Source organism: Cebidichthys violaceus, unplaced genomic scaffold (genome assembly GCF_023349555.1).
Source record: "Cebidichthys violaceus isolate CVI_PGR_0920_01 unplaced genomic scaffold, fCebVio1.0.p SCAF_5, whole genome shotgun sequence".
Lineage (NCBI taxonomy): Eukaryota > Metazoa > Chordata > Actinopteri > Perciformes > Stichaeidae > Cebidichthys > Cebidichthys violaceus.
Window position 1 is genome coordinate 3,549,985 of NW_027176705.1, and position 12,724 is coordinate 3,562,708.

General features: G+C 40.2%; 1 protein-coding gene across 3 annotated transcripts in view; it reads right to left on the reverse strand.

The window, feature by feature from the left end:
- LOC137887311 (protein unc-13 homolog C) overlaps positions 1-12,724 on the reverse strand; it is a 98,333-nt gene that overhangs the window by 34,037 nt on the left and 51,572 nt on the right. For all 3 annotated transcript variants that reach the window (XR_011105047.1, XM_068730184.1, XM_068730183.1), the window contains exons 17-18: positions 6,149-6,282; positions 3,603-3,688 (exon numbers count right to left, since the gene is read on the reverse strand). Coding sequence is in view for 2 of the 3 variants with exons in the window: in XM_068730184.1 (XP_068586285.1) it covers positions 3,603-3,688; positions 6,149-6,282 (220 nt within the window). In the remaining variant the exon portion in view is untranslated. The remainder of the gene's footprint in view (positions 1-3,602; positions 3,689-6,148; positions 6,283-12,724) is intronic.

The window sequence follows — 12,724 nt, forward strand, 5'->3', positions numbered from 1 at the left end:
CAACATCTGTTTTTTGCGTGGTTTTACAATCTATACAGTAAAACACTCTACATCGTTATGCGGTTTTTGAGCTGTCAATCTGACCATTTAACCATTAACATGTCTCCACTAAACCAAACCTAGAACCCCGTCAGCCAGTAGGACCAACAAGAAACGAGCAATAATTCATACAAAGTGCTCCTTTGAGGAACATGACAGTCATGTCCTCCTCCTGGCACGTGTCGCAGTGGGCAGGCAGTGATGTGCTGCCAAGATGATGCAAGAGGAGGCACAGCAAGGGAAGAGGGTTCAGGCTCAAGGAGCGAGAAAGAGGGTATATGTGACTGAGTGCATCCATGATTCTTGTCTCCTTTTGTAACACGGACACCCTCAGGAAAATCAGACACACAAACACACACACAAAACACACATCCTACCGAAACCTGCTGTGATAGCAGTCAGTAACACCCTAGGTGGTCACATGTCCAGCTGCCCTGACTCATATATGCACACATACAATCCGACCGTAACAATTGCTCTGTGTGTTGTTCTCTATATCTTTATTGATTTACTTAACTGTGAATATTAACCTTCAAAAAAGTGTCCACAGAGGTTTTTATTGTTGATTATCTAAAGAAATACGTTTTACATTTACATTTTACCTGAGTATTGTGAACGCAATGTGTATCTTTATGTTGCTCACAAAGTTTTCTGTTTTGATTTACTGAATACAATAATGTTACAAATGCTAAAAGTTGTTTCGCTTCTGTACATCTCAAAAAGCATTTAATATTCTTTAACATTAAAATAGATTTAATACAAGCTATCTCCTGTATGCAATGCGGAAATCAGAGCACATCTATTGCCTCCAAACAGCTCTCAACATCTGGAGACAGCTGAACCACAGACAAACAATGGCAAAAGGGCTGACAGAGCTTTCTGTGTTTAGGGTGGAACCATAGAGTGGGCGATACACTTGCATGATGACCACGTTGATCTGGATATTGTTATAAGAGCTAACCACTGTATGAGTGCAGAGCGGCAGCCATTAGCTCCACTGGGGAGTCAGACTCCAATTCACTAATATGCATGCATGGCCATGGCTATGTAAACAACGTACAGGACTAACACATGTGCTAACTCTGGCTTTGTTTGTAACAACAGCTTAGGAACCAATAATTTATTAATTATAAAATGTAAAACAACATTTTACAGAATGTCAGTGGGATTGAATTTTGTGCAAAATCAGCAAGTTTGTGTTACAACACAAAACATACAGAGGTCACTATCCTTCCAGTACAGAGCCACAGTTTCAGTTCATTGCATTGCCAGATGATGAAACAAGGTTGATGGATAATTCATATTCAAAGTGACTTTTTTCTCTTTAGGCAAAGGGAAGAGATGAGGTAACAAGTAACAACATTTATGACAAAAGGCAATGGAAGTCTGAGTAACTTCTACATTACCACAAATATAAGATAGGGGCTACTGGTAGTCTTGACAGCTGACTCCTTTGTGTTCATTAAATAATACACCAATGTATCAAAGTACACTTAACAAGGATATAGTGAATGTCAAAATGATACATGTGGAAGTGTAAAAAGGGTCAGGATTAGTGATTTTATGTAAATCTCAGTTCGCATAATCCAAACCTCTCCACAGAAACACATATGTGCCACACACCAATGACGCTTCCATACACATTCTGGTTCCAAAAGGCAGATCATATTTAAAACCACCTCATATTTAACATAACATTGCATGGGCAGAATCTATATGTGTCCTTTGTGTGGGCATATCGAGGCGCTGCAGATTGCAGTGGCACCTGGTTACCATAGCGACCCAAGATGGCTTAGCACTTAGAAAGCGGCAGGTACGTGCCGTGTAGATGAGGATAAATCACCAACAAGCTTTTCTGGTGCATCTCTGCCTGTGAGCATTTTCAATCCTTGACCTCAATCGGATCCAATGCTTCTCTTACCGCTTCTCCTCCAAACCCTCTGTCATCATTAAAGTTGCAAATACCATGGCCTCTGAGATTTCTAGTTCAACATCGAGGTGGTTCACAGGTTCAACTTGGATTCCAGCAAGATATGTATAAAAAAAACACCTGCATCAACATAAATGTCAAAGTGGGGCCAAAGCAGATAAGAGCACCAAATACCTCTCACATGAGGTGCAACACATTTGTACTGATTTCCAAAATGTTGCTGAGAATGGTAATGTTCTCCCACTAAATCAAATGTAAAACTGTGTCCTACACACTTTGGTTTGATACAAAAGTGAGAGGACTTGAGCATGGTGTGTGCTGCATATGTCATATTGCAGGATTTCTGGGTGATAAAGCTTAAGCTGAGTTTGAGATAGAGCAGGTGGGGAATGAAGTCAAAACCCCCGTTAAAATCAGACACATCTATCTTCTTACTAGCAGAGCAGATCTTAGATTTATTGCTTGATCACTGTGAGTCTCTGCTGTCTTTGGAAATAAATAGACTTGTGTTGACAAAATACTAAATTATTGAAGATGACAAGAATCCTAAATGTGAAATACATTTTGCAGCACATTTACTGTTTAAATTAGGAACCGTAGAACTGCTATGGAATGACGGATTTACACTCTTGAGTAATTAGCGATAGTGGAAGAAATTGATTGATTATTTTGGCTCATGCTAGATTACAGATTGTAAATCACTCGTATGGTGCAAAATTCCCTTTTTATGCCGTTATCCTCAACACTATAGGCAGTTCTTCTTATATACTAATTGTTGTCTAGTTACAATTTAATATAATAAGTTCAACACTTGTGTTTGTAATGGCTGTTGTGTATCCATAATTATGGTAAATTGTGTTGATACGATTTCAAACTGTTTAACTTACGGCTACTACCCACCTACGACTGAAGAGATACACAGACCCAATACCGGAATGAAAATCACCTTAACCCTAAAATGTTCCATAAATAATAATACAAAATCCTCTATACTTTACTCATGTCCCTTGTATATTGCTTGTGAGGATAATTGGACCACATAGTTAGTACAGGAACACACACACACACACACACACACACACACACACACACACACACACACACACACACACACACACACACACACACACACACACACAGTAGCACACTAACGCACTAACCTGAGCATCTCTTCTGTTTTCGATTATACCATAAATCAATTGTTTATCTTGATTAAAAGAAGTTCCAGTTCCTCTATAATGATCAATAGAGTGAAATCAGAGGAGTGCAATCTAGATAGGCAGTAGAGCTGACCACAGCCAGACACAGCCGATAAACAACACTGTGACACCAGCCAATAAACAGCCGGTACAGCCCAGTAACACTTAACACTTCTTCCTGAGTAGGTACTCAGGAAGTAGAAGGGACAAATACGAATTAACTGCTAATTAGTAAATAGCTAACACGTAGCTATTCATTCAGTAGTGACTACTCTGGATGTTGTGCACATTGTTACACAATCAAGTGTAACGTGTTATTCTTAACCAACAGTCAATCCATTTATACCATTTATTTTCAGAGCTCATTCACTCCCTTACACATACAAGCATGCCTTCAAGCAAGAGATAATTGTCTGATCAGCAGCATTACTCACCTTCCATTGCATACTTCATATCCAGGGCAAAGAGGCTCCACATGATCTCAGCGCTGATCTTGCCCGCATTCAGCTCCTGTGGAAACCTGATGGAATTGAAACAGATTCCAATCAGACTCATTTCCGTACAATGACACACTCGACTGGGTGGCCTGATGGCTTGGCCCAGCCTGAATCTCTAACAAACGACTTAACAGATGTGCAAGGAGACATGGGTAGTGAATCTCTTAATCTAACAATCCCGGGTCATTTTCAAACCTGGTTGAATTGGGGTGGAATGGTGATGCATGCACGGGGCATTGAGATGAGAAAAAGTGCAAGAGGAAATGACATAACAAAAAAAAAAGAGAGAAAGAGAGAGAGAGAGAGAGAGAGAGAGAGAGAGAGAGAGAGAGACAACCTATTTGGAGAGTAATCTGCTATTTTGAATGCCTATAGATTTTCAGTCAAAGCTTGAATGCGAGGTGTCATTGGTTTAATCACCCGCATCTTCAGACAGTTATACTAGGACATTTATAGATGACAGGGCCTTGGCCTGAGAAAGGTCAATTTAGTTGGAAATGTTTTACTTATGCTGGAGACCGCCCCGGTTCCGACAGCAAAACACATTTGTCTGACGATCTGCTTTGAAACAGAAATCATCTGCTCAGGCAGGACATTGGCAACAAACCAATGCCCAAGTGTGCCTGCGCCTGCACACACACACACACACACACACACACACACACACACACACACACACACACACACACACACACACACACACTTTCTTCTTCCCTCCCCAGCCTACAGCACATCCTTTTATGGAGGAAAGGAACAAATACTGAGATTAGAAGGCGAATTTGTGCTCCTGGTGACAACTGGGAAAAAACAACAAAAAAAACAAAACAAGAATCCCAGAAACAATTGCTCCCTCTTTCATCTCTATCACTCTTAGAATCTGTCTCCCAACCTCAGTTATTCTTTGGTTTCATCATGCAAGTACGTGGTGCACTGTGGGCGAGGCAGTCAATAAAAAAAAATGGCAAAAATGAATATAACATCTGCAGCTACTTGTATGCTTGTAGATGGTTTACAATCTACTCCGATGTGGTGAAATGAATGATGTTATGTGGTTTTAAATCTGCATGATGAGTATTCATGGAATTAATCTCTAAAGCTTCTTATCTTTCACAGTTTTAAAAACACCTGCAGTATCCAATTTTATGTTTCCAATAATAAAATAAATTCTGTATGTAGATCAGTCTATTGGCTCAAAAAGCTAAGCATGATTCCCAATAAATGTTCTCAGCACAGAGCAACAGAGAAACATTTGAGCAGTTTTTCCTCTGGCAACTGCTCCCATTATTTAAAAGCAACAAGTCCACTCCTGGGTTTATAGTGAAAAAGCATCAGAGTTGTTGTCACTCTGGAACTTGACCAGGGGAATGTGGAGGAAATGGGCATGAATATTGCAAATCTATCATTAGACAGTGTAGGAGAGAAAGCTTAGGGCATAAACAGAGTCTTAATAAGCATCGTAAATCAGCAAGAGAAAGGAGAAAAGAAAAAGGGGGAGGCGAGAGCGTGAGAGGATATATGAGCAAAACAGAAAGAGAAATGACAAATATGCTTCATCTCCACAGTAATTTATTTGATTTTATTAACCAAATCATCACAAGGACGCAAACACAAAAGTTCCCTCAACACCATCCCCAAAACCAGCCCTCTATCACTTTTTTTCTACAAACAAATCTCTCATCTGTTATATAATTTTGCAACACTGCATTCCCCTTTTTATCCATCCATTCTATGGCTCGCCGTACAAACAAAGCATTTTTTACAGCTGGCTTCTCTGGCTGCCTCCCAGCCTTCTTACACAACACTGTGTTCATTCATGTCTCGAATATCACATTTACAAGAGCAAGAAGGTTTTTTTTATTTTCACTCACATTCTCTAAAAAAAACCAATATGAAGGTTTAGGGTTATAAAATGAATCAACATGAGGTTCAAGAAGGATTTCTCTCCCTTGTCTTTTTAATCATGTGTCATGAAAAATGAAGCACAAATTGGCCTTAACTAAGCCAAATAAATACAGAAATAGAGAACCAAATTATAAATATTGAACAATTAAACAAATGTTGAATTACAATGAGTCTTACTAAATAACCAAACATCACTATTTTATTTTATTTTTTTATTTATTTATTTTTTTTACAATATTTCCATATCAAACAAACAAACAAACACTTTCTTAAACCTCCTTACCAGTCAACAACATCTATGTCCATTAAAACCCAACAGCATGACGCCTTATAGCAAACACTGAAAACTCTGTCTCTCTCTGCCTGTTAAGTGTGTTTTTAGTGTACTCATGTATACCTTTGAAATTAAATGGAGGATATATGATTACATGCAAATGGTGTAATGGTAACACAATGTTCAACAATGTATGTGTAATGAGAATGCCTGACAGAGCAACTGATAATTAAGCACATGTTGAACATGTATATAATCAGATTGCTTGGTAAAAAGGTTGGATGATAAAATAAAAAGAAGTACATACTGGTTAATGACTGGAGTGTAAGCTGTCCGGTCCTCATCGATTACTGACACCATGAGAGTGATGAGTTTTGGCCAGAAGTCCAGGTTCTTTATAGACGGACCCTGCTCCTCTCGGGGAATGTCCTGCTTCCGGCTCTACAGAGAATAAAATAAGGATGGTGAGAGTCCAAAGACAAATTTAAATTTGGGTATTTCGCAAAAATAACAGGTTGCCTGGGATCACAAAGAGAAAGCCAAACAAAGATGGTTGATGTAAATACAGTAACTGACTTTTCAACACATTTATTCTGTATTGCATGTCATATTATCTTGCCATGACTCTTTTTTTTGATACTATACAATGAATAATATACTTGCATTTTATAAAAATTGAACTTACTAAGAAGTAAGGGTCAGAATAGTATTATGGTAGATGACACATTCAAATGAGCCTAAATCATCCAAAGCCATATTCTACATCTCACAATTTATTTATTCACGGTCAGATTTTTTTTCAGCAATAAGGTATTTACATTATGTGATTATAAAGTATTAATCATTGTTAGTGCTGGAGTCTGACATCCCCATGTTGGATTCAAACTACTGGCAGAAGGGATACACAGGAAAGAAAGGATGCATGTATATTGTTCTGCTGTTTGCTATTGATAATGCAAACTGAACATTTCCTTCTGCAACAATAAAAGGTGTTCTTTATTGGGAGGCGGTCACAGAAAAACATAGTGTATTCATCTTGTCCACAATACAAGACATAGTCATTTTCTGCATTTGTTTTTTTTTTTTTTTTACAGTGAATTCGTTTTAAATATTGCAGGGAGTAACAGAACAATAAGTCACAGTGAGCTGCTAGATGAAGAGCTGCAGGCTGTAAACCTCCAACTCCTCAGCGTGGTTACCAACTACGATCACTGTGCCCTGCTGTTGTGTGTGTGGAACACTACTCCCGCCATGCGCAGCGTAAAATCAGATAGTGATTGCTCACAGCCATGATAGAAAAGGCAGATTATCAACTGAGCTCTTTAATGTAATGTAAAAGCTCTTTATTACAACAATGTGAGTTTGTTTGGCTGCATCGGAAACAGATACATCAAACGCAAAATCTTTAGGATCACAACTTTAAAGTTTTAAAAGCGTAATCACCCTCCGTTATGTGCTTATGTAGATGTGAGTGTGTGTCAAAGTGTGTCGCAGAAATCTCTGTATGTCTGTACCTTGGTGAAAGGTGTTAAATATGAAACCTCTCACTGACTGCCATCTGCTCACCCCACACTGAGTGTAACCACACTGATCTCCGGTCAAAAACTGTCACAATCATTCACTCTGCCATGAAAAGGTTCCACAGAAAACAAGCAGAAAACACAAAGCTGAGTGCACATACTAGAACACACTCAGCCATACTGACAGCTCTGTATCATACAGAGACACGACAACATGCAAACACACCCGCGCTTATGCTCACCGACGATGACAAATATAATCTACTGTGTGACTGTGTACTATGGGGACATACCCTCCCAAGAGGCAATACACATTCTCTCATTTGTGTGTGTAAAGCAAAATCTATGCTTGATGTATGTTGGTGAAAATAAAATTGTGTTAAAAATGAAATATGTTCCAATCAGTTATTGAATAATTTAGGTTGAATTATTTAACGGCCTTAAGCCAATTGACTTCTGTGCAGTACGGAGAGGAGATGTTTTAGTGAGAGCTTGGGAAATGGAAATGCAACACTAGTCAATTCATCATTGACCCAATCCTTACAACCTAATCAATTCCTACAATAATGAAATTATGTCTCATGACGTTGATTCTTGTTTTGAATATCTGGTGATGCAAGGATGACGTTTAAGCTGGAGGAGCTACAGAATTTAATCTCACAGGAACAAGAAACACATACACGGCTTACAGCTGATTCTGTGACAGTCAGTCGTGTCAACCCAGGGTTCACTACTTTAATCATTTGGGTTTGAGACTGCAAAAGTTAAGTCATCGAGTGTGCCATGGTCATAAAAACAGATTACTCCTCAATCCATGGGAGGTTCCATCCCAGGCATCATATTGATCAAAGGCTCATTTAATTTCTAATTTGCATACACTCAAAAAAAACATTCTTGGCCCTCATAAACATTAAATAATATTTTTAAGTAAAATGTAACTGAAATGTATGAAATCAAAAGTTTATTCATTCAAACACTTAAACATTGCGTAAATATGCCTTAGTATAACCTGAATGTAAACAAATCAAGTAAACTTTACTTGACTGAATCCCAAAGTGACGCTCTGCATAAGGAAACGTCACATCACCAACGTGACACGTAAACTCTGAGCGTGGACTTGGCATCCTGATCAGATTCTGACCGACCGAGCAGGACCAAGTTTTAAGGTAAGTCCAATCATTTGCCATCTTAATTAATATGTTATTTTAGAAGTATTTGTTTTACGAAGACGGATATGGTTCTTTTGGCAATTATAGTTGAGAGGTTGGTGAATTTAGGTGCGCCGGTTAGCATAGTTGCGCTGATTGTGAAATACGTCTGGCTTCGTTGCGACGTTGCTTCCAAAGCAGAGGACCTTCAGCAGAGAACACTCTGCTTGCCAAGCTGCTGCCACTCAGGCTGCGTGCGTCAATAGATAACTTCCACCATGTTGCTAGTCACATCATGGTTTGATAGCACTTGCTATCTGGCTCAGCACTAGCTAGAAACAGCGTGAAAGGAAACACTGGTTGTAGGGCACTGCGGGGCTTGTCGCAACCCGCATCTGATACTAGGCTTTGTTCTACGGAGCCCCAAGGCGGAACGCCCTTCTGCTGCTAACGGTTAGGTGGAGCTCATCGCTTCCTTACGAGCACAAGAGCAGGAAGCAGCAAAGCAGACCCTGGAAAGAGCACAGGCAGTCCATCAAGCCCAGATGGACGAACAGAGAGCGGAGACGAACAGGATCGCAGGATCTCTGAAAGAATCACAGGACCTGAGACTGAGCGTCACGTTCAGCCTAAAACTACCACCGAGGAGGAGATGGAGATATTTAGGAACTTCTGTCAGGCTAGAATTGTTGAACAGTTAGATGTCAACATTAAGCTCAAGGCTGCTCTTGATAAGGCCGAGCAGGAGCTGAAGAATGGACATCTACAGTGGCAAGAGAAGTCTTCCTTCACAGACTGTAAACTTTATCAGGACCAGGTGAAGATCATAGCTCATTTTGCAAAACAGGAGAAGGAGGCTAAGCAGACGCTGAAGATATTCCAGGCAGTCCATCAAGCAGAGCTGGGGGAACAGAGAGCGGAGACAAACGGGATCAAAGCAGCTCTGAAAAAGACAGAAGATCTGTTAGAAACAGAGTTTCTCCGTTTTGAGGAACAGTTATCCCTCTCGGCCCACCTGGAAATAATCTGCAGGGACCTCGATCACGCCCAGCTGAAGAACATAGCTACTCTTCAAACATTGGAGGAGAAAGCTACGCAGATGTTAGAAAGGGACCAGGCGTCCCAAGCCCAGCTGGAGGAACAGAGAGCGGAGACAAACAGGATCAAAGCAGCTCTGAAAAAGACAGAACTTGAACAGCAAAAGATGGAGAAAGAAAAGCTCAGCTCTGTAAAGACTGCTCTGAAGGCGACCCAGCAAGAGCTGTACACTGAACATGACCAGTGTAGGAAAGCCAGGCAGACCCACCTGGAGATGCAGATAAAGGAGAAGAAGAAGTTTGCAGCTGACCGTCTCCAGTGGGACCAGGAGAAAGCCTTCCTGCTGAAAGAGACCAAAGCCTCCTGTGTGGCTCAAGGTGAACAGCAGAAGATGAAGACTCAAAAGCTCCAGACTGCTCTGATGGCGACCCAGCAGGGGTTAAAGACTGAAAGTGACCAGTGGCAGAAAGCCAGATCGACCCACCTGGAGCTGCAGACAAAAGAGAACAAGAAGTTTGCAGCTGACCGTCTCCAGTGGGAGCAGGAGAAAGCCTCCCTGCTGCAGGAGACCAGAGCCTCCTGTGTGGCTGAACTTGAACAGCAAAAGGTGGATCTGTTAGAAACGGAGCGCTCTCCGTTTTGAGGAACAGTTATCCCTCACGGAACACCTGGAAAAAACCTGCAGGGACCTCGATCATGCCCAGCTGAAGAACATAGCTACTCTTCAAACATTGGAGGAGGAAGCTAAGCAGATGTTCGACCAGATTTCCCAAGCCCAGCTGGAGGAACAGAGAGCGGAGATAAACAGGGTCAAAGCAGCTCTGAAAAAGACAGAAGATCTGTTTGGAAATTGAGCGTTTCCTTTGGCAGCAGGAGAAGTCTTCCCTCCAGGCCACAGAAAAAGATCTTCAGAGCCAGATCACCAACAAGCAGAAGAAAAAAAAATGGTACAAACTCTTCTAATGCCCGGCTCCCTAAAGGATTTTTGGGGGAGTTTTTCCTGTTCTGATGTGAAGGTTCCATTTTGGGCTATACAAAAATACATTGAATTGAATTGAATTGAATGTGTGTGTTTAAATTCATGAAAATGATGTCATGCTTGTAAATCATTGTTGTTGAAAACTCTAAGTTGCACTACTGTCATGTTTAATATTTTAATGTGTGAAAATACATTTTGATGTATACATTCAGGGACAAACACTGATGAGTTCTCATTTACACCCAACAGCCTGAAAATATACAGTAAGTTGGCTCAACTGATTTGACATGTCCAAATATAGTGTCTTTAGTCTGGAGTTACATGTTGGTCATCTAAAGAGAATAATTCAATTAAAAACACCTGAACATTACTTTCTGCAACATTTTGCTGGTTTAGTACAAGTCTAAAGTGGCTTAAGAACTTAAGGCAAGAAGGTTCATTTAATGTCACAGCACCTTTCAAACACAGCTGCAATTCAAGGTTTTATGGCAAAGAAATGCATTAGAAAGATTAGTATACTCACTAGTGTGTGCTACATAGCAAGACATGAAAAATGCACTGCTTTTCAATGTGTAGGCAACAGGGAGCTTTATATGTAACAGAATCAAAGGCCGTGTTGGGATGCATGTTAACCTTCTAGTTCACAAACCCAATAGAGTAGATTAAATCATCTATTCTACAGTATGCTACTAGAACTGGTAAAGAATGGCTGAGACGCAAAACAACACTGCTTCGTGTCACCATAAAATGAAGGCAAGCAGCACCTGAGACACATTTGTTTGGTCCATTAATCATGAAATTCAAAATATTGAAAAGTTAACAAGTGATTACTGAAGAATATAAAACGATGTTTAGATCAAAGCTATAAGAAATTGGCCTGCAATCCATTTTGGCCCCAAACCCATAGTTAATGAGTTCAAAGAGAAAGACCTGGGCCATCAGGGGGATATATGCTGGTACAAGATAAATATGTGTTCAATTGGAAGCATGATATAATGAAGCAACCATCTCTGCAGGAGGTGACTCAGCTATGCAAAACCTGTCTGTGGGTGTATCATAGCTGTATGCATGTATGAAGGACACTGAAGGTTGTGTCATCCCTATTAAATGGGATGCAGAATGCATCCTGCTAAAACATCTCCCTTTGCTCATCTGTATTCACCTCAAGTAGGTACAAACACATTGTTAAAGGTGATTAAGTAGCTTACTGTCTTTTTACAGTCAACAACACACCCATGGGCTTTACTCTCAGCTGTACTAGGGGATGAATACTGTACTGAACTCAACGCGCAGTGTAGTTTCACTATACTTCAAGTTCATAATGGTGGAGGGGGAACCTGCAGAAATATTCATAGCAGTGTATCACTCCTCCAGAGGGTAGCTAGTGGTTTATGTTTATTGTTTAGCACTTTCAGGCCCTGTGTGGGAGGAATCAGCATTACCATATCACTGGCTCCTCATCAATTCTCACAATGTGACACAAATTACAGAGTCTCTGATTGAAAGATGTTCGTGGAGAATGTGACCAAATTCCCAAGAGAGAAAGAGCTGTGGGTAGAACCGAAGCTGTTGCAATGCATTTTAACGTTCAGAGAAAATAGGTCGTATGTGTAATTATTGGAGAACAAAAATAAACTCAAAGGCACACATTCTGAAAACAAACAATGTGTTCGTCAAACACAGTTAAATCAACCATTTGAGTATTGTTGGCAAATATGTGATAATGTCCATTAGAGAGATACCTATCAAATCAATTTGAATCACTTGCTCAGTAACAAGTAGAGTAGTCTTCTAGATCCTCCGTGGCTCGTCTCACAAACAGGCATAGTGGGTCCCTGCTTTTGCACGCCTGTCAACATTCACCAACCTCCCTCTTCCAAACCAGATTGCTTCTATTCATCTGTCTACTTATGCATTAGTATTTGCATAATATATAAGAATGTGTGCATATATACGTGTTCATTTATCATAGAATTATGTGTATGCTACAAGGCATTTCTGGTTTGTGTACCATCATTTGCCCATCCACATTCATTCCCAGTGGATGAGCCAGAAAGAAAATATGGTCCTTTTTCCCTTTGCCCTTTTTTCATTATCCCTTTGCCCTCTTTCCATTTATCCTTCGTCTTGCTTTTCAAATTCCTACTTTTTCTGCCAGGATTAAAGAAATGGTTAAGCCAGATTCTCCCTGTCTTTCC